Source organism: Halichoerus grypus, chromosome 1, assembly GCF_964656455.1.
Source record: "Halichoerus grypus chromosome 1, mHalGry1.hap1.1, whole genome shotgun sequence".
NCBI lineage: Eukaryota > Metazoa > Chordata > Mammalia > Carnivora > Phocidae > Halichoerus > Halichoerus grypus.
In genome coordinates, this window is record NC_135712.1 from 110,520,691 (window position 1) to 110,542,498 (window position 21,808).

Here is a 21,808-nt window from a genome sequence, read left to right on the forward strand (position 1 = left end):
GCCTCCTCAGATTCACCTTACCTTTCCTGCTTCCAGGCCTCAGTTATTCAATGAAGAGACCTGGCCACCTCATCTCCTAACACCACTGGTTGTCTCAGACTCTCTAGGAGTGAGGGCCGCATTTTAGCATGGCTTCCACTACGCCTATTGCAGCAGCAGGAAGAGGAGCTCGGACACTCAAACTCAACCTGAATAGACCAAAAGAGGCTCTGGCTGCAGATAACATTTCTTATGCTTCCTCTCCACAACTGAATGTTCTGAGGCACCATGGTGCCTTATAGCCTCTCCAGAGACATTTTGCATCACCAAGCAGCCTGGCTATATTTTGTGCATTTGTGGTCAACTCACATTATATTTGCTTTCACTTCTTCCTTGACTTATTCCCTTCTCTTCGTTCCACCACCCCCCGCCCACATTCCTGCTGCCTTGGGATTATACGCCCCAGTGAAGTGCATGCAGCACAAAAGCTTTGACACAGACTTGTTTACTAGAGCAGTGCTTTTCAAATATCAATATGCATACAAATCACCTGAGGATCTGGTTAAAACACAGATTCTGATTCAGTAAGCTGGATCAGGGACTGAGATGTTATATTTCTGCACTGGCTCAAGGTGAAGCCAATATAATATAGCTGTTCTTGAGCTAATACTTCCTGTATCATTGTTCTAGAGAACTGGGGTCTAGTAAAAAACTGGGCAATATATTCAGGTGATGTCAGCCTGATTATAAAGTTCCCCACCAATAGTTCATCTAACAGTTTCAGCATCTTTTGATAATCACTTGCCCAGATCAATAGTTCTGAAAGCAGGCTCCCCAGACTTACAGCTTTGGCATTACTGGGGAACTTGTTAAAAATTCCAATTCTTGGGCCCCACCCCAGATCCAATGAATCAGAAAATCTGGGGAGGGAGCAGCAATCTGTGTTTTAACAAGCTCTTCAGAGAGTTCTGATGCATGTTAAAGTTTGAGAACCACTGACAGATGATTTAAGATTACAATGATTATCTAATCCCATCATTCCTTTTGTATTAACTGGAATTCTCCTATAAATAAGTTTTCCTCATCAATAATTTGTTTACTCTGAAAGACTGTTTGTACGGGAAAGGCAAAATAAATGCTTGACTCCTTCTCTTGATTTATCACTTTTCAAAGTAATGAGCGAGGACCCCATCAACCTCCAATGCTGACCAATAAGATGTGGAGAGAGAGGAATTTTGGGTAGAGTGTTTATATCCTTGAATGTCTTAATCCTTTCAGTCATGATTCTTTCCAATTCTCAAAGTGCCCCATCTTAAGTTAGTGAGAACCCCCCTAAAGTTGACTCCTGTGACCCTTTAACAAAGCCCTGTTAGTCTTTTATAGCTTCCTTGCTTTCTGGCCCAAGACGTCTCTAGCTCAATTCTTGTATCTTCTTTCTAGACCTGAAGTCAGTCACTTCTGCAAGGAACTAGTTCCTGTTAGTAAAGAATGATGTTTAAAGATCACAATCTGTGAGGCAGGGGTATTCACTGCTACTAGCTTATCACTGCTTCTCAACCTTTTTCAGTGGACAGAACTAGAAAATACAAATGTTTTTATGAAAAGAAATCATGAGTTCATATCGATATATGCATCTATCCTTTCATTCTTAATGCTGAAAAATCTTGGTTTCTAATGATGTTAATATAATTATTTGTTTTATCATACAATAGATTTAAAATGTCAATTATCAATTTTCACTGATAATTGTTACCAATAAAATGACTGAATGCATTTCAGAATTTTGCATGTCATCATACGGTTATGCCACCAACTTAATACTTTTATTATAATTTTCTGTTTACCCATTGTTTGTTTTTAGAAAAAAATATATCTGTATCTATCTAGTTATATATATATTTTCTATTTCCTTCCTTTCCTCTATCTTTTTCATTGTCCGATTTCATGAAGACTATAGGCAGTGGTTTGGCTACCACATTTGCAAGTTTTTCTTCATCCCCCAAGATAAGATTCTTCGAAGCTTAAGGCTTGAACTCAAATATACTAAGGTCTACACTTTTTCTTTTAAACATGCTGAAGCTATTATTTTCAAATCTAAAGATCAATCATTTTTCTTGATAAAGAATATGCATTCTTTCCGTCTTCTGTTAATATTATGTAACACACCCCAAGAAACCAGCCTATCCTTTCTTGTTCAGAATATAACAACAAAAATAATTTAGGATGTATTATACAGTTCCCTATTACATCAGTCAACAATATAAACCATACCTTGAAAACAAAGTGCTTTCTGTAAAATGTGGTGGTCCATTTACCATGTACAGTCCTTCTGATCCTCGGACTAAAGAAACAAAGTGGAAAGAACCACCTTTAGTTTGTTAATAAATACTCAGTAATCACAAATATTTTAAAAACAAAAAGCTTTCAGGGGTGCTTGGGTGGCTCAGTCGTTAAGCGTCTGCCTTCAGCTCAGGTCATGATCCCAGGGTCCTGGGATCAAGTGCTGCATCGGGCTCCCTGCTTAGCAGGGAGCCTGCTTCTCCTACCCCTACCCCCACCTGCTCATGCACTATCACTCTTTCTCTCTCTCTCAAATAAATAAAATCTTAAAAAGAAAAAGCTTTCAAAGTATCAATGAAATTATTAAACATTTCATAGAACTACAGATTGTTAGCATTAAATGAGTACATTTTTCATTAAATAAATAAGAGTGCATTTTTCTTAACCCTATTGCATGAAATCATGCAACTGCTGGGAAATTAATACATAATGCAATGGAATGAATGTTTATGTCCCCCCCCACCCCCGCCCAATTCTCATGTTGAAACCCTAATCCCAATGTGATGGTATTTGGAATTGGGGCCTTTTGGAAGTAATTTGATCATAAGGGTAGAGACCTTATGAATGGGATTAGTGCCCTTCTAAGAAGAGCCCCAGAGAGCTAGCTAGCTCTCTTTCTGCCATATAAGGATACAATAAAAAGTTGGCAGTCTGCAACCAGGAAGAGGAAATATTAGAAAACAGGGTGGCTGTGTGCTTTATACAAAAAAAATAACAGGAAAATACAGAATATATCCAAAGTTCTTAAAAAATGTAAGGCATTAGTAATATATTTACAATTTCTCAAACTAAGAGAACAAGCAGGATGAGACACATTCATTTACTAAGTTCCAAATAACAGTAATACCCTAAAAAATAAAGTGGGAAAAGAGTTCAAGATTAAGCAAAACCATCAATAGAATTAATTATATATATTTATATTTTTTTTAAAGATTATTTATTTATTTGACAGAGAGCGAGCACAAGCAGGGAGAGCAGCAGGCAGAGGAAGAGGGAGAAGCAGGCTCCTCACTGAGCGGGGAGCCTGATGTGGGGCTCCATCCCAGGACCCTGGGATCATGACCTGAGCCGAAGGCAGACGCTTAATGACTGAGCCACTCAGGCACCCCAGATTAATTATATATTTTTAAATGGCTGAATTAGAAGTTTCTAAAGCTGAATCAAAGAAATTGATTCGTTCATTTGAAAAAAGCTTACTGAGTAAAAAATAAAAACTACCTCCCAGACTCTACGTTGAGTACTGGAGATACAATAGGGAGGAAAATCAGTCTTGTCCCTGACCTCATTAATCACATAATTAGTCAAATACATGGAATTCTGTAAGTGTGCTTAGTGCTACAAAGTAAAGATCTATGGGGCCAATCCAGTGAATAGGGAGTTTTGATCTAAAAATGGAAGATTAGGGAAAGTGCCATTGAGTACAGGATTTATGTACTGAGATCTGGAGGACGGGTACAGTTAACAAGCAAAGAGAACAGGAACAAGTGCAAAAATTCCATGGCAAGAAAGATGAGAGAGCATCAGAGGCCTTTATGGAAGTAACTGGAGGTGGCCGAAGTCAGGCAACGTTGGTCTGTGGTCTAAGGGGGGAAACTTCAAAAGGCTTTTAGGTGAATTTCTAGAACCAGATTTGCATTTTGAAAAGGTCAATCTGGTCCAGTGTAGAGAATAAACTGGAAGAGAGTAAGAGTGGATAAGACTATTCAAGACAGTTCTGCAGTGGTCCCACAGGAGAGTATGGAAACTTGGACTGATGGGGGGCAGGGGAAATGGTGAATGAGTGTTCAATATTTAGGAGATAAAACTGGCAGAACTTGTTGATGAGTTACTATTTTATCAGCTAAAATTCTTGCTAGCCACAAAAGTTTAAGTGCTGAATAGAAGAAAAACTTATACTAAAGGTCATGGTTATATTTTGATCTGCTTCCTTTTCTGCCAACTGTTCACAAATCTTCTACTCTTCCCTTTACTGAGAAAGCAGCAGAACTGACAAATAGGGGCCACTCTTGGCTCCATTTCCCTTCTCAAGGGACAGTTCTCATAATACTGATCTTCTATCTGAGAATTAACTAGCTCAATTTTCAGATATTGAAAGTAATATAACTTACAGTCCCAAAGTAAGTAATTTAAAGTTAGAAAGTTATTAAGGAAAAGAACCACTGATGAACAAGACAAAAATCTATGCCCTCATGGAGCTTCCATTCTAGTGGAGGGACGGAAGATAAACACATAACTAAATGATGAGTTTCTTGTTAGATATCCACAAGTACACAAGTCAATACCATGTTTCCTCACATGCAGAGCACGAGACTGAACTGTCAAACTGTTACAGGTCGTTTGGCCTTGAAAAGAATGAAGCCTAGCAAAGTGTTCTGCATATATCAAGATCTAAACTAACACTACATGGCTTACAAGGCTCTATTTGATCTGGTCCCTGCACAGCTCTATGTCCTAGGCATTAGGGATTAAAAAAAATGAATCCATAACTGCACTCAAGGCAATAATTTCAAAGGAGCTCAGTCTATTGCTATGTCTTGAATGAAACACTGAAGTTATCTATTTTAAGAATCTCTGATGACATTAGAAAACATTTTGTGCCAAAAAATGTTTTCCTACAAGATTTTAAAACTATGAACTATAATTCTCTAGCATCAAAATTCTCAACTGTTTTTCAGTTTTTTGGCTAAGATCAAGCGTAGCATCAAAATTCTCTTACTACACAGGCAAAACAGTGCTATTTCTCATCACCAAATCATTTGCTGTAATATCATGTACGACACATTAGCATTTAGAATAGGCCATTCATTTCTTAATACTATAATAATGGTTTTCACAAACATTTATTTGAGAGATTAATAAAAAGTGAATTTACCAAAGTAGGGATTTTAGTTACCAGATTACACTTTATTACTACGTTACATAAAATTGTGTCAGCCTAATGAGGTCCCTCCCACAAGCTGCTATTGCAATTTAACACATTAAGGGCTCTCTTACAGAATTTATATACAGGCCTAGGAAAATAAAACAGCCATTTTGTCAGTGAAGGCCCAATGAAGCTGCAGTGTAATTAGAAAATGTGCCATAAGATGATGTAATCAAGCCACATTCTGTTGTCTTAACTGTTGGCCCTGAGAACATATGCCTAAAGTGACTGGCAAAATAGAAAAAACAAGCTTGGGCGCTTGGGTGGCTCAGTTGGTTAAGCAACTGGCTTCGGCTCAGGTCATGATCCTGGAGTCCCAGGATCCAGTCAGCATCAGGCTCCCTGCTCAGCAGGGAGTCTGCTTCTCCCTCTGAACCTCCTCCTTCTCATGCTCTCTCTCATTCTCTCTCAAATAAATAAATAAAATCTTTAAAAAACAAGACAAAACAAGCTTTATCGACCTGATCTCAGCTTCTTGTGTTCTCATGAACTTGTAACTAGTGACCCTGGTCCTCTATATTTGTTCATTTTGCTGTTATCACCAACCACAATGTTTACTTGAGGTGAAATTCAAAGTTTTTGTACATTATACAGCTGACTCTTGAACAACACAGGGGTTAGGGGTGCTGAATCCTGTGCAACCGGAAATGCGTGAATAACCTGACTTCCCCAAACATTTAACTACTAATAGCCTACAGCTGACCAGAAGCTGTATCAATAACATAAATGGTCAATTAACACATATTTTGTATTGTATTTTATATTATATTCTTACAATTAGCTACAGAAAAGTGTTATTAAGAAAATCACAAGGAAAACACATTTACAGTGTTGTACTGTATTTATTAAAAAAAAAAAACATGTAAGTGGACCTGCGTATTTCAAACCCATGTTGTTCAAGGGTCAACTGGACTAAAGTGGCAGCTATACTGCAGAACCCACGAAGGTAGCCTTCTGACCACAGCAGTGGGAACTTTCAGACTATTCAGGGCAACCAGTACAAGGTTGTCCTTTTCTAAAATTTCTATTTCATACCTACATACCAAACTAAGACAGGTGGAAAACTCCAAAAGGATCTGCTATAGACTGTTTACCACCCCCCTCATTCATATGTTGAAACTTAATCCCTAATGTGATGGTATTTGAAGATAGGAGGTAATTAGATCAGGAAAGCAGAGCCCTTGGGAATGGGATTAGCACCTTTATGAAAGAGATTCCAGGAAGCTCCCTTGCCCCTCTGCCCTATGAAGACACAGCAGACAACGGCTGTCTTTGAACAGGAAGCAGGCCCCCACCAGACACCAATCTGCCAGTACCCTGAAGTAGACTTTCCAAGACTCCGGAAGTATGGGAAATAAATGTTGTTTAAGCCACCCACCCAATGATATTTTTGTTACTGGAGACTGAATGGACTAAAACAGAACAGGAGTGAGGAATGAAAACTACTTAACCCACACTCTTTCATACAGATTGTTAACTCAAAATCTTAAAAGGCAACACTTGACAGAAAAGTCAGTGTGAAGTGTCACTCTTGAGTGTCACTCAAGTAGCATTCAATCTCATGTGGTTTTCACTTCCTGGTTTTAGTATGTTTCTGGAGAAGCAAAATCTTGGGTCAAATTGATCAACTGCTTTTCAACATGCACATGTTCACATTCTAAATAAAGAACAGTTTTAAAACAAAAATCCAAAAGTTGTATGTTCTAATGCCATTTATATAACACTCTTGAAATGACAAAATTATTGAGGACAGATCAGTGGCTGCCCATGGTTAGAGTAGGAAGGAGGGTCTGACTATAAAAGGGAAGCATCTTTTTCTTCTTTTTTGAGAGAGAGAGAGAGAGAGAGAGTGCACATACAGTGGGGGATGGGGTGGGGTGGGTGCAGAGAGAGAATCTTAAGGAGGCTCCACACCCAGGGCAGAGCCTGACACAGGGCTTGACCTCACCACCCTGAGATCAGGACCTGAGCCGAAATCAAGAGTTGGACGCTTGACTGGATGAGCCACCCAGGCACCCCAGGGTAGCATCTTCTTTGTGATGATGGAGCAGTTCTATATTCTGACAATGGTGGTTACATGAATCTACATATGTGATAAAATTTCATAGTACCATATACACACGCAAACTGGTGAAATCCAAACAAGGATTACAGTTTAGTAAATACTACAGTACAAGTATCAATTTCCTAGTTTTAATAATGTACTATGGTTATATATTATCATTGGAGAAAGCTAAGTGAAGGGTACATAGGAAACTCCCTTTATTGTTTTTGCAACTTCTTATAAGTCTTAAGTTATATCAAAATATAAGCCTTTTTTCTTTTTCTTTTTAAAGACTTTATTTATTTGAGAGAGAGAGAGAGAGACAGCGAGAGCAGGAACACAAGCAGGGCAGGTAGGAAAGGGAGAAGCCAGGCCTCCTGCCAAGCAGGGAGCCCAATGCGAGGCTCGATCCCAGGACTCGATCCCAGGACACTGGGATCATGACCTGAGCCGAAGGCAGACACTTAATGACTGAGCCACCCAGGCACCCCTATAAGGCTTTTTTAAAAGACCATCATTGGGATGCCTGGGTGGCTCAGTCAGTTAAACGTCTGCCTTTGGCTCAGGTCATGATCCCAGGATCCTGGGATTGAGTCCCGCATCGGGGAGCCTGTTTCTCCCTTTGCCTGATGCTCCCCCTGCTTGTGCTGCTCACTCTTGCTCCCTTGCTCTCTCTGACAAATAAGTAAATAAAATCTTAAAAAAAACCAAAAAACATTTTTGATAATGATTGTTCACAATATGGCAAGAAATTAAACCAATCAAAAGTTTGGGGAAAAGTTTCTTTTTTTTTTTTTCCTTCTTTTTTTTTTATTTAAAGATTTTATTTATTTGAGAGAGACACACAGAGGGAGAGCGAGAGGGAAAAGAAGACTGCCCGCTGAGCAGGGAGCCCGACACGGGGCTTGATCCCAGGACCCTGAGATTATGACCCAAGCCGAAAGCAGATGCTTAATAAACTGAGCCACCCAAGCGTCCCTGGAAAAAAATTTTTCAACATTTCTCAAGAATAGATTTCCTTGGGAATACTGAACAAAAGTGTTTCATTAAAATAAAAAATTGAATAGATCAAGATTTTTATACTAAGGTAAAAACGAAGTCCATGAGACAAAAGTATAAACCAGAGCTACTTTAAAACTGGTGATACTGTTGGTTATATTCTTTATAACAGATACGTCTATTTTATGGGAATTATCAATTGAATTCATCATAAAAATCATACTGAGTCACTACAGTCTTGTTCATACATATAAATCACTATTTAAAGCAAATATTTTACTTCACATCTCCTTACACAGAAGCATAACTATGAAAAAGTGCTGTAAGACATTTTGGAATCACTAAGATACTTCACTGGATTTAATCAGTTTGAGTAACTTATACAAGAATAAGTGGATATACAAAGTGTATTAGAAGACACACAAAATCAGATTCATAACAGAACATAAACTGTATTACAAGTTAATAAAAACAAAAATAAATATGGATTCAAAAGTTCTTTTCAATAACGAAAACAATTTTTCTATATATGACTTTCTAATGAGGAATTCATTTTAATTAGAAGTATGACTGAATGTGAAACACTGAATAGAATGTAGATAGTTTAATATAGTGTACTGAGAGTTGATATGATCCCTTGTTTTTAATGATTTTCCCCTTTAATTAAAGGGGATCTGGAAACATGCTCTATTAGGAAGAAAAACCTAGAATGTGAACAGCTCTTTTCAGTAAAGCAACAAATAAATGCCAGAGTTTCACAGAGAAAAACTGTTTAAAAACAAGAATATTAAATATTGTACTTAAATAATATCTTTCTAAAAATCAGTAGCCTTTCTGGATACTCATATACCATTTATTGCTCTAGGCCTGAGTTAGTATGAGAAAACTACTAGGCTTCAACAAACGAGGGTTCTATGCCAGGGATATGGTGATCACTATAATGGGATACTTTTTCCAACCCTTACATCCAGTGCAGTACCTATCAATGTAGGACAATGACTCCATTTTGAATAAATTATCTCAGTGGCCTCAACCAGGCAAGCTAATTAGAAATATGGGTTTCACGTAAGGGCCACTGTTTTACATGCCTGGAATCTAGGCCCCACCTTTTAGAAGACTCTAATTTTCCAAGGGAAACTATCCAAGGGTGAGAATATAATTTGGTCCTGGTGATTTGATTAAAACTTGACTGATTCAAAGATGAGCAAGATCCAGCCAAGCCAAGCCAAGCCAAGCCAAAGACAGCTAGCATTGAGACTGGCAAAAAATGTGCTTTCCTTTGGGGCTGCTAAGCTGGTTGAATGTAAACATGGAGAATGTTAGCCTGAGAATGAATTTTGTTTTAAACATTTATTTATTTTAGAGAGAGAGGGCACACATGCAAGCAGGAGGAGTGGCAGAGGGAGAGAGAGACGGAAAGAAACCCAAGCAGATCCCCCCCAGGGTGCAGAGCCCAACTCGAGAGGCTTAATCTTGCGACCCTGACCCCAAGACCATGACCTGAGCTGAAATCGAGTCAGATGCTCAATGGATTGAGCCACCCAGGTGTGCTTTGGCTTTTTGTCATTTCCAATTAAAAGCTGTGACTAACACAATTTACTGGGCAATGTCCAAATTATTTTAAACTCCAAAATTCCATGAGTCTAAGTTTTAAAAAAAAGATTTTGGAAGTAAAGGAATCTATTATTGGCTGAAATATCTATACTAACAATGTTTAAAAAATTAATCAATGTGTTCAAGTAAAAGAAAAATGGACAATGAGGTTGAATGACTGATAATAATCCTGATTCTGCCAACTTGCAATGTGAATCTCTCTGGGCCTCTATGAATATGAGAATATGAGAAATAGAATGATTAGCTAACCCTGAAGCTCTTACAAAGTCCTGGATTTTAAGCATTGTTAAGAAAATTATCATTCTTAGTTAATTTGACTATAAATGATTATCCTTCATTAATTTATTCCTCCATCAAACATTTAGAGTGTCTATTGTTTACCATGCACCGTAACTGGTACTGAGAAGACAGGGACGAGTAAAACTCTGCCCCCGCCACCAAGGAGTTCACAGTCTAGCAAGGCAGAAAAGCATCTAAGCAATCAGATAATTACCCTACGTGAAAAAGGAAAAAAAAAAAAAAAATTCAAGTATATATGAAGTACAAAAATAGCCTGGGACTGACTGATCATCTGGGAAGAGTGAAGAAAAGCTTCAAAAAGCAATGATGTCTGAAATGAATTTTAAACGATGAAAAGAAGTAAGCCAAATTAAGAGGAACAGGATAGTCCTAGACTGAAGAAATAGATTTTTCGAGGGTTTTATAAGCAGTTCAATACCGACGGAGCACAAAATGGGGGGGGGGGCAAGGAAATGCAAAGAGCTTTTTACAGATTATGAAGGATTTCACATGCTATGCTAAACAGGATGGAATTTACTCTGTAAGCATTGAGACGACCCTGTAAAGATTTTTTTTTTAACGTGAGAAAATTTATCAGATAATTTTAATGTACTATTTTTTACTAGAGTTCAAATAAGCATTTAGTATTCCAAAATTGTGAATAACATACTAGTTATCTTTATGAAGCCAGAGAAAAAAATTCATTTAGTTATGTAATTATGCCTTTTAAACTGTAATGTGCCTGGCATAATCATCTAACAAGTTATAGTCAGTATTTGATAAATATCTGATGAAGGAACTGTGGTAGCCAGATTAATATGAGAGGAAGTGGGGCTTAACAATAAAGATTTTAAAATGCAGAACGGGAAAAAGTGCAAAAGTTTTTTAAGGATCCTTTCAAGTCTCCAGGGACATAACCCCCTTCCTCAAAAGTAGACAACCTTGGGGCGCCTGGGTGGCTCAGTCGTTAAGCGTCTGCCTTCGGCTCCCGTCATGATCCCAGCGTCCTGGGATCAAGCCCGACATCGGGCTCCCTGCTCAGCGGGAAGCCTGCTTCTCCCTCTCCCACTCCCGCTGCTTGTGTTCCCTCTCTCGCTGTGTCTCTCTCTCTGTCAAATAAATAAATAAAATCTTAAAAAAAAAAAAAGACAACCTTTTTGTTAATGACTTTTTCCCTTCTATATAAGCTATTCATGACTATTAAAAGGCCTCTATTCTTTTCTCTCCCAACTCCCCTCTCTTTATTTGATACTGATATGAGAATCCCAGCCGTTACCGTAGTCCAGTCTTCCCGGACACAGTCCAAGACTAATTATCTTTCCCAAAATTATAAACTCTGCCTCCGCTTCAAAATCTCAGGAATCCCCTCATGTTCAAATTCGAAAATGCTCATAACCATTTCAACATCAGACGTTGCTAGATCATTTCTATAATGCTCACTGCTACAACCCCAGAGCACACTTTCATCACTTTAAATCTACACTACCACAGCTCTACTCTCTCTATTCGGCGCTACGAATCTCATTAAAGCAAGGAGCACAGAATTTGGTATATATATATATATTTATATATATATATATATTTATATATATATATATATATTTATTTATTTATTTATATATATATATATATATATATAAAATCAGGTGTATTTAATATGTGTGCTCATTCTAGGGACTTATTTATGTTTGTTCCTTATTAGAGAAATAAATGATTTCTCACTGTCAACAAGGTCTGTCACCAGATAAGGGTTCGTATAAAACCAGTGTTGTACACCCGGGGTAACAAATTCAACTTGCACTTTCTGATCCTATCTCCCTTCCTCAATTCCAGTGGAACCTAAAGCGACAGGGAAGAATGATGGATGGGCCAAAAGGGAGGGGAATGCTGGAGCCCAGAGGCGGGGGCCTCACTTCCGATTGCCACGCTACACCAAGAAACCCAAAAGGCCCTCTAGCTCTTCCACAACTCACAAAGAAAGGTGGATAAGACACCAGTGCTTCTTGGGTTATCCCCAAGAGCAAAGACACAAAAAGAAACTGCTCTGAAAAACAATCCCTTGCTCGTTCAGAACTCACCTGTCAGGAGCGGCGTGGACGGCGCCATCTTGTCCCGGAAAAAGAAACCCATGCGCTTGGGTCAGAGTTCACGAGAGCCAAACCCGGCCCCTACACGTCTCCTCAGGCGTGGAAACCGCGCATAGCTGTTTCCGGTATCAAAAGCCTCGGGGCCAATTCACTTCCGGTTGGAGATTGCAGCGGAAAAGGAGCCCGAACGCGCACGCGCAGCTCCGGGGCAACACTTTAAAGAGCGTCGGGGGGCTGGGCGAGAGCCCGTGCGCCAGCCTTCGTCCTCCCTCTCCGTCTGCTTCAGCAGGCGGAGCCCGCACTTCCGCGGGGCGGAGCCCGTCCAGTGCTGACGTTGGCAGCCGAACCCGAAGTAGTTCGAGGCTACGGACAGCGCTGCCCGGTTGTTGCGTTGCATTTCCTTCCTCTTTCACTCCACGCTCCCGGCGGCGGCCAGAGCGGCGGCGCAAGACTATCCCGGCGGCCTGCTGTCGTCCCGCGCGCCCGCCTCTCGGCCGGCCAGTCCGGCGTCGTCAGTCGGCGGCCCGCGCCCGGCTAGCGCTCGTCTAGCCCAGGCCCAGCGGCCGGAGCTAGCGCCCCGCCTGAGAGCCTCCAAGCTCCGGCGGCGCAGGCACCAGGAGCAGAGCGTCGCGGCGGCCCAAGGGGAGGCGAGCGAGCGCGTCCAAGGGGTGGCTGGGGCAGGTGGTGGCGCCGCGAAGATGGTCGCCAAGCAGCGAATCCGTATGGCCAACGAGAAGCACAGCAAGAACATCACCCAGCGCGGCAACGTCGCCAAGACCTCGGTAAGGAATGAGCAGGCGCCCCTCGGTCCGGCAGCCCGGGCTCAGGCCTGGGTCGTAGGGCCGCGTCGAGTTCTCCCCGAGACCCGAAGCTAGCGGACCAAGGCCGCAAGCTGGACGCTAAGTTGGCGGGGGCAGGTTGGGGGGAGGGGGTTCGGGAAGGTGGGTGCTGGAGCTTGGCGGTTCGGGAACAGAGAGGAAACCTGTGAGGTGAGAGGACCCGGCCACCTGGCCCAAGGTGTAGGCTGCAGGAGCCCGGGGTCGGAGCGGGGTTTTGCATTTGAAAAGGGAATTTTCATTTTTGCAGAGAAATGCTCCCGAAGAGAAGGCGTCTGTAGGACCCTGGTTATTGGCTCTCTTCATTTTTGTTGTTTGTGGTTCTGGTAAGTGTTTTGGGGCTACCATTGGGTAAGGGCGTTGGATGTAGGGCTTGGGATGACGTGGTGTCCCATCAGTGGTGAATCCTACCAGCGTAGTTCTCAACTCACCTGCCGGGAGCCCCACAAAAGTCACTTTCATCTGAACCGAATTGCTTGTCCCACATATGCACAGAGGGTGGTGCTCCAGAAACTTCTCACAGCTTGATTTGTGCTCACAGGAGATCAGAAAAGGAGGTCAGGTCCTTAGTAATGATCAAGTTGGAAGAAATTTAGACCAAAACAAAAAACCCTTACGGAATGAGAATTCAGAATGTTTTGCAGCCTCATTATCGATACATTTGCAAAAAAAGCTTAGGAACATGATGTATGTATGGACGTTGAACTTTTTTTAACGTGTCCCCGAATCTAATGTCTTTATGTCAAAATTGGGTATATTTTATAGAGTAAAGCTTTTGCAAAGAATTGATTCTTTATAAAGGAAACGGACCTGATAGGCAACTTAATGTATGAAATAAATGTTTTTAGATTAATTAAAGAAACGTTTGACATATGGTAGGAAAAATAAGTTAGTAGATTAGCCTGCTGTTAAATTAATAGATTGTTGCCTCTGCATATTACAGAATACCTTTCCTCTCTTCATTTATTATCTTAATATGCAGGTTGTTGATATTGAAGTACATGTTTCTGTTTTTTACATTCTGACATTCTAAAGTTACTGAGGTTTCTCTTAAACATTTCACTTTGCCTGCCTCCTAAACGTACTAGTTAGAAGCTTTCTTGATAAATGGCCAAGAGCCAAGCAATTTATATAACCTAAAGATTATCAAATTTCAGCTTTGTGAGAATGAGGAAACCTGGTTATATTACAGGCCAGGCCTTAGAAGGACACTGAATATTTTGGGGATAAATCAAAATAATTCTATGCTAGAAAAACCTGTTTGGCGCTTTAAGTTCTTTCTAAAATGATTGCGTATTGCAAAATCTCTTGGACGTTTAGAAATAAAATTCAGAGAAAGTGAAATTTAAAAATATAATTTAGACATTGAATTGTTAGAGTAGGCTTGTCTTCATTTTTTATTTCAGTGAAGTTACATAGCATTTGCAGGTAAGTTTAAGGGTGCGCTTGGATTCTTGTGAACTACCTTAATAAGTATCAGTTGCCAGACCTATTTTATTCAAAGCATGCATACTAAAACATTTGCTCTTTCTCTTTACAGCAATTTTCCAGATTATTCAAAGTATCAGGATGGGCATGTGAAGTGACTGACCTTAAGATGTTTCCATTCTCCTGTGAATTTTAACTTGAACTCATTCCTGATGTTTGATACCCTGGTTAAAAACAATTCAGTAAAGCATCCTGCCTCAGAATGACTTTCCATATCATCCTTCATTTGTCATTCCAAGGTTTCTTCACGAGTCATTCCAAGTTTTCTAGTCCATACCACAGTGCCTTGCAAAAGCACCACATGAATAAAGCAATAAAATTCGATTGTTAAGCTACAGTAGTGGACCCTACTTATTCAGTCAGTAAAGAGTAAATTTTTTTTAATGTGGTTATTAAAACAGTATCCAGTATAGATAATTAGATTAAGTCTATGTAGACAGGGTCTAGATTTTGTTAACCCTAATGTGTAAATGCAATTAGCTTAATTTAAAATTTGGAGTTTGGTTTTTATATAGCTAGGCACTTTATTACTGTATCTTGAATTGAAAGCACACTCCCATATAGGGTCATGTAACTGTCCTGTAATAAAGTGCTTATAATGGAACAACTACACAGCCTAGTTTTCCCATAATCTTTAGCACCTAAATTTTTTAAAAACTTCTAAATGCTTAATATAAAGGGAGATGCTTATAGCTACAACATCTATTTTAACAATATTATTTCTGTTACACTACCTTGGATTTTGCATGAGTAATTATACTAACCTGAAATGCCATAAGAAAACAACTTGATTGAGCATTTTGTAACTTAATGAGTTTCATTTTCACTAAAAGCTACCATGGTGGAGTAAAATCAGGGAAAGTTTATGTCACCATTGATTTCACCAGAATTACTTTAATATATCAAAGGGGTCTACTGTGCTAGACAACATTTTAGGGAAAAATACTACTAAAACTGGGTGTCTCATCAGGACATACTGATGAGTCCAATGTGCCATAAGACATCTTAGCACATTAATAGCACTTTTAATACCAAAAAAGGCACATCAACTAAAAAGTTACTTAGTGTTTGGAAATAATTTTCTAGATTTATGATTAAAATTTTGTTAGGGTACTAGATACATCAGACTAAAGTGCCCTCTGGAAGTAAATGGATTTACTGATAAGGATGTCTTTATAGTCTTCCCTTTGTTGTATAATTTTATAGGTTATGATTGATCAAAGTTTCTTTTTACTAATGGTAAGGGTGAGAAGGCAGGTTTTGGGTTTTCTGGTACTGTTGAAAATTGTAAGTTTTGGCTATTTAAATACTTAGTCATAACTTGATTTAAAAAAAAAAAAAAAGCCTGAGAGTTGTCTCTGTATCAGTGAATTGGAAAGAAAGCTGCTCCTTTGCTTTGTTAATTGCCTCAGGATATCTCTTTTAAAATAAGCTGTTTTAAAAGGAACAGAAGGGAAGTCTGCTACCTAATACACAGTGTGAACCTCAGAGCTTCTGATACCCCTAAATGTAGGGGGAGGATGAGGGAGAGGAGCAGTTAAGAATGTTTAGGAATTTAACTACTCAAGAATAGGAAAGGAATCAGCCGACCTTGGACCAGCAGGTTTTTATCTGCGTTGTTACCTGCCTTTCTCACCCAGGAAATCAGCCCTGTACTTGTTTCCTTCTTTGAAGCCAGTGTCTTGGTTGACTAATTCTATTTTATTGTAACTTTAAAAATGAAAGTTACTGTTCTAAATTTATAGCAGGTGCCTTATTCTTTGCTTTGAGTCAAACCATTCCATATTAGAATTTCCCTTGGTTTACTTTAGATAATTGGCTTTAAGATGTTAGGGTTTTGGTTTTTTTTAATTGTACAATGTATTAATTTGACTGTTAAATTGCTATAGCTAGCAATCATTTTACATATGTAAAGTTGCATTCCCTTTGTATTTCATGTGTAATTTCCTAATTGAGAACATTTTATATTAAGGATGGATTATGCATGTTTGGGTCAATGAAAGCTATGTCTTATTTGATTTATCCTTTAAAAATAAAGTTCCCTGAATATTTGATGCCTTCTAAAAGGAAATGATTTTACAGATATCTTACCGGAGTGTACTTTTTGTAGTTAATAGAAAATTATTTTAAAGAATGCCTAGTATTATGTTGTACTTGAGTTAAAATAAATAGTACCCAGAGACACAGATTAAAAGTTCATAACTGGGAATAAGTAGCAAGAAATACATTAAAAGCACAGTGAATTAAATACTTCCTTTCCTAGGATTTACCCTCATCTCATTATCCAAGTCTCATTCAGGGAAAAATAGTTCTTTCAAATCTCCCTTTCCCAGTTGAATTTTATGTCATCCAATGTTGAACACAGTATGATAATATTGAGGGGTTGTCTACATTATCCAATTACTCTTTGTCATTTATCTTTAACATTTCAAGGAGTTGTCAATGATTTCATTGTATCTGTTGGGTTGTATATAATGTTACTCAAAATAATTGGGCTTCCAAAATAAGGAAAGCTTTTCATTGTAACAGGATGTATTGTAATGGGCTTTGACTTACATCAAAGAAGTGTGTATCTTCAGCTGTGGGGCCACAGCTCTTCTCACTGAGGTTACTGGGGTTTTGCTGGCACAAAGGAATATCATGGAGATCTGGATTGTGTTCTTGGGAGGTTCATCATCAACAAAATTTTATTGCTCATAAAGCATCTGTAAAATTTAGAGCATCAAATTTTCCACTAGAAATTGTTTTGACATTTGATTTGTCGTTACCTACCTTTTTAGTTTTTTAACATACTGTTTTAGGTGCAAACCAGAACTTCAAGAAGCAGGAGTTGGGTTCAACAGCAAATTCTATGTCACTCCCTTAGAGAATCATTTCCTGTCAGAACTTTATCCCACTCTAGCTACTTGTACTGCTTTATCTTCAAGTTGAATTAGGACACAAATGTCCTAATTTGAAAACAGTACTAATGAGCAATAAAAGGCTAGAAGCCAAGCTGAAGGGGAAAACTCAACCGTCTGGACTTAGTTAATTCAACGTAAATTCATGTATAGCACAGAATCCTAAAGATAGAAAGGACATGGGCAGTTTAGTCCAACTGCCCCAATTTACAGATAAAAAATTCATTTATTCAGTGAATATTGAGTTATGTGCCAGATACGGAGTTACAGCTGTGAATACAGAGTCCCAGCATTCAAGTATCTTTCAGTCCTGTAGTGGGGGAAAAGACCATAAAATGAAGACCATAATTGTGGTCAGTTATTTCAAAAGGAAAGTAAAACCAGATAAATGGTGTCCACTCTCACAGAGCTAGTTGAGGTAGAGCAGAAACTAGAACCAAGATTTCCAGACTCAGCTGTACCCTAGAGAAACCATAGGAATGATTGCAGAACGTCCACACGGAACACTTCTGTTTTCATGAACTCATTACTTCTGCTTTTAGAAAAACTCGTAATTTTCAAAATTTTTGCATGTTGCCAATTTAAAAAAAAAAAGTCCTTTATATTTAGCAGTCTGCCCTCTGGCCCATTGCAATTAAGTTTGAAAATGAATTTAAGTGACAAATTTACTATTGATATTTCCTGTACAGCATAAAAATAGATCAAATCAGTAATGTTATCCACTGTAACATATTCAAGAGTACATTTTTAAAAAGTATTTTGTTATATAATCTTACTGTATTTTGTTTTAAAATTTTTCATCTGTGATGTTGAAAAATCTTATAGTCTGGTAGCCAAAAAAAAAAAAATGCAGTCATGTGCCCTCCATAGATTCTTTTTATTACAAAATTTCAGTGAATAAATCATGTGTGACTTTTTTTCACAGTGTGAACTTCTACTTTGGGATGCAGATAGAACAAATCTGCAAATTTAAATAAAACTGATTTCAGTGTCATTAAAAGCATCAGTAACAGGTTTTTCTTCTTTTCTCATTGTTTTGAAGAAGTTTGAACAAGGGGAATGAAAATAATTGATTTTAGAGCCAGAAGGAACTTTAGAAATTATCTTGATTAGCCCCTTTATTTTACATCTGAGGAAATTATGGCCTAGAGATGTGATCTTTCCCATCGCCAATGAACCAGTAGCAGAACAAGGATTAGAAAACTAGTCTTGTGGTGACCAAACTGGCTCTAATATGTCGAGTGCCAAGGAATTCTGATTCTTTTGGAATGTCTCCCCACCGCCTTTTTTTTTAGATTATATATTAATCTCATGAAACCCCATAAGAGTTCTGTGAAGGTAAAATCAATATTTACTAAACTTCAGTGGCTTCCTGCTGCCATGGGGATGAAATACTTCTTTAGCTTTGATTTTTCAGGGGACTTCACAGCATGGCCCAACCTACGTTTTCAGGTTTGTCCCCCATTGCTTCTGTCCGCAGCCAAGTTAGCCCAAAAAAGTTTACTTTAACTTTTCAAATACTTTGTGCTCTAAGTGTTTTTGCTCATTTTCCCTACATTACAATACTAATTCTTCAAAGCCTAGCTTAAATTTCACCTCTGTGAAGTCTTACCATGTCATGGGAATTAGCAACACTCTTTGGGATTGATGACTCTGGACCAGTTAGCATTTATTATGTTGCCCTGTTTATTAGTTTTGTTTCTCAGTTTCTCAGCTAGAATATGGAATACTTAAGAACAAATGCCATATTTTTCATTCTTTTTCCATCTACTTTCACCATCCTTGAGGCTAGTATGAAACTTTTTTAAAGATTTTATTTATGTATTAGCACAAGCAGGGCGGGAGGAGAGGGAGAAGCAGGCTCCCCATTGAGCAGGGAGCCTGATAATGGGGCTTGATCCCAGGACCCCAAGATCATGACCCAAGCCGAAGACAGGCGCTTAACCAACTGAGCCATCCAAGGGCCCTGAGGCTAGCATGAAACTTTACACACATAAGGGGAGCTCAACATTTTAGATGAGTGATAAAGAGAGCACCAAATGCCCTATCATATCAGAATAATCTTTAAAGTAAGAACATGTCTTGTAAAATAATCCATCCCTGATAGAACAGCCATCCCAACTACTTCCAATCTTGGCAACCTCTGCTTGATGGCTGCGCTCAGCACCATAATCCAAGTCTACCCTTGAAATGAACTCTCTCGGGATAGGCTTGATATTTTGAAATATATCAACAGTGGTATTTGTCCTTCAGGCATATTTGAGAACCGTTCATTATAAGTGTCATTGAGAAAACTATAAAAAGTGCTTTATAAAGAAAGCTGACACCTCACCACACCAGTCTGTCCAGTTATAAGGAAAGAGTCCAGCAACCACACTGTTAGAGCAGGTGCCTGTGGGCTGTTAGCTGCCCTCTGGCCCAGGCCCTATCCTAGAGCATAGGAAGGGACAAGGATGTCACAGGGGTACACCTTTGTCCAAACCAGACCGCAAGCCCAGATTGCTCTGTTCCTCCCAAACCAGATCCAGTCCCTGAAAGGGACAACTTGTTCTCTTCACAAAGAAATTCCCTACAGCAAGGCTACACCACACTGACTAGCATTTATCATGTCATGTGGTTACCAAACCAGATCTCATACTTTGGGCAAAGGAAACTCTCAGGGCCCACCTGGGAAAATGCCATCCAGGCAGCCATGTGGAGCTCTGGAAAATCACTTAACTCCTGACACCCAGGAGTGCCATGGGACTAAGATTAATCACCAAGGTTTATGAGTTTGTGTTCTGACGCTTGAGGCACCAATTAATGAACAACTGTAGATGCCAAGGTCCAAAGGCATCTGGGATTGAGACAGATCTGACAAAGCCCAAATCATAAATAAACACTGGCAATATCCAAGCGTGTTTCTGCCTAGCTCCGCCCTCTACTTGTGCACAACTTCCTGTTAATTACAGATGGATTACATGAAGAAGGAAGGTCTAACAGTCATTTCTGCTTGATTGAGAACAGCATCAGAATGCTTTTCAAGGGGCGCCTGGCTGGCTCAGTCAGTAGAGCATGCGACTTGATCACAGGGTCGTGGGTTCCAGCCCCACATTGGGTGTAGAGATTACTTAAAACCTTTAGGGACCCTGGGTGGCTCAGTCCGTTAAGCGTCTGACTTTGGCTCAGGTTATGATCCCAGGGTCCTGGAATCAAGTCCCGCATCGGGCTCCTTGCTCAGCAGGGAGCCTGCTTCTCCCTCTCCCTCTCTGCTGCTCCCCCTGCTTGTGCTTGCTCGCTCTCTCTCTCTCTCTCTGTCAAATAAATAAATAAATAAAACAAAATAAAGTAAAACCTTAAAAAAAAAAAAAAAGAATGCTTTCCAAGGCCAGGTCCCCCTCTTTGCTAAACATTATATGAAAGCCCACCTTCACTGACAAGTACACCCAGGGAATGTGGTCCAACAGAGTTTAATACTCAACCTATGTCAATGGTCTTATCCATTACTCAGAGTGTGGCCAGGGGACCCACAGTAACCTGGAAGCCTGTTAGGAATACAGAATCTTGGGCCTCACCCAAGGCCCACTGAATCAGAATTTTCATTTTTACAGGATCCTTAGGTAATTCATATACAAATTAAGCTTTGAGAAGTGTTGAAGAGGTCTCAGAGTTCTGGTTCCTAAACAAATACCTAATCTCCTTGGGCCTTGTTCTCTTTGTCTACAGAAAAGAAAGCACTTTCCCTCCTGTTTCATGCAACTGTTATGAAATCTTGAGAGCAAAAGCACTTTGAAAAGCTAAAATGCTCTACATAAATAAGATCCACTAACTTTATGAACTGCAAAAACAAGACATCTCTGGTAGGGTGAGGGGCTTTCCTCATTGAAAACAGAAAGTAACAGTAGCCTCTGTATTTGACTTGGCAGGAAGTCGCTCACATATTTCTTAGGGTCACTTGCTATTCATATATCTTGAACTATAATTTTACTTTCCCAAAGTTCTGCCTTCTGAATGGCTTTTCAAAACTTACAGGACAGTGAATCCTATCCAGCTAATTAGGATTGCAATAAGAAGATGTATTGCATTTAGAAAGCTAAAGAGAAACCAGGGGATACATTGGTCTCAAAGACTGCTTGTCCACACAGTTATCCCTGCTCTAGAGGCTCTTGTGACATCCCTTTTATCACCTAACATCAAAATTGCCATTGCTCGGAAAGGGCAGCGGTCACAGCTATAGGTAATGCTACCTCAGACCTGAAAAGGGCACTTGGTAAATATACAGGCTTATGAAATTTGTCCTTAGAAAACACCCGAATCCCTGTTAAAAGAAAACAGAAAAA

General features: G+C 39.3%; 2 protein-coding genes across 3 annotated transcripts in view; one reads left to right on the forward strand and one right to left on the reverse strand.

Moving 5' to 3' along the window:
- EIF2A (eukaryotic translation initiation factor 2A) overlaps positions 1-12,400 on the reverse strand; it is a 36,255-nt gene extending 23,855 nt beyond the window's left edge. The window contains exons 1-2 of one of the 2 annotated variants that reach the window (XM_078070404.1): positions 12,257-12,400; positions 2,251-2,320 (exon numbers count right to left, since the gene is read on the reverse strand). In XM_078070404.1, the coding sequence (XP_077926530.1) occupies positions 2,251-2,290 (40 nt within the window). In that variant the 5' untranslated portion in view covers positions 2,291-2,320; positions 12,257-12,400. The remainder of the gene's footprint in view (positions 1-2,250; positions 2,321-12,256) is intronic. The other variant, XM_036095574.2, reaches the window with a different exon arrangement.
- Positions 12,401-12,625: 225 nt separating this feature from the next.
- SERP1 (stress associated endoplasmic reticulum protein 1) lies at positions 12,626-16,641 on the forward strand. Its single transcript, XM_036095575.2, has 3 exons — positions 12,626-13,047; positions 13,352-13,427; positions 14,642-16,641. Exons 1-3 carry the CDS (start codon positions 12,964-12,966, stop codon positions 14,680-14,682), a joined length of 201 nt encoding a protein of 66 aa, XP_035951468.1. The 5' UTR covers positions 12,626-12,963; the 3' UTR covers positions 14,683-16,641.
- The last annotated feature ends 5,167 nt before the right edge of the window (positions 16,642-21,808 follow it).

Bases quoted from the DNA above. Each gene is read 5' to 3' on its own strand.
- SERP1 (XM_036095575.2), top strand. From the start codon at position 12,964: ATGGTCGCCAAGCAGCGAATCCGTATGGCCAACGAGAAGCACAGCAAG. The intron at 13,048-13,351 runs GTAAGGAATGAG...TCATTTTTGCAG, and splicing joins GCAACGTCGCCAAGACCTCG to AGAAATGCTCCCGAAGAGAA. The intron at 13,428-14,641 runs GTAAGTGTTTTG...TTCTCTTTACAG, and splicing joins TTTTGTTGTTTGTGGTTCTG to CAATTTTCCAGATTATTCAA.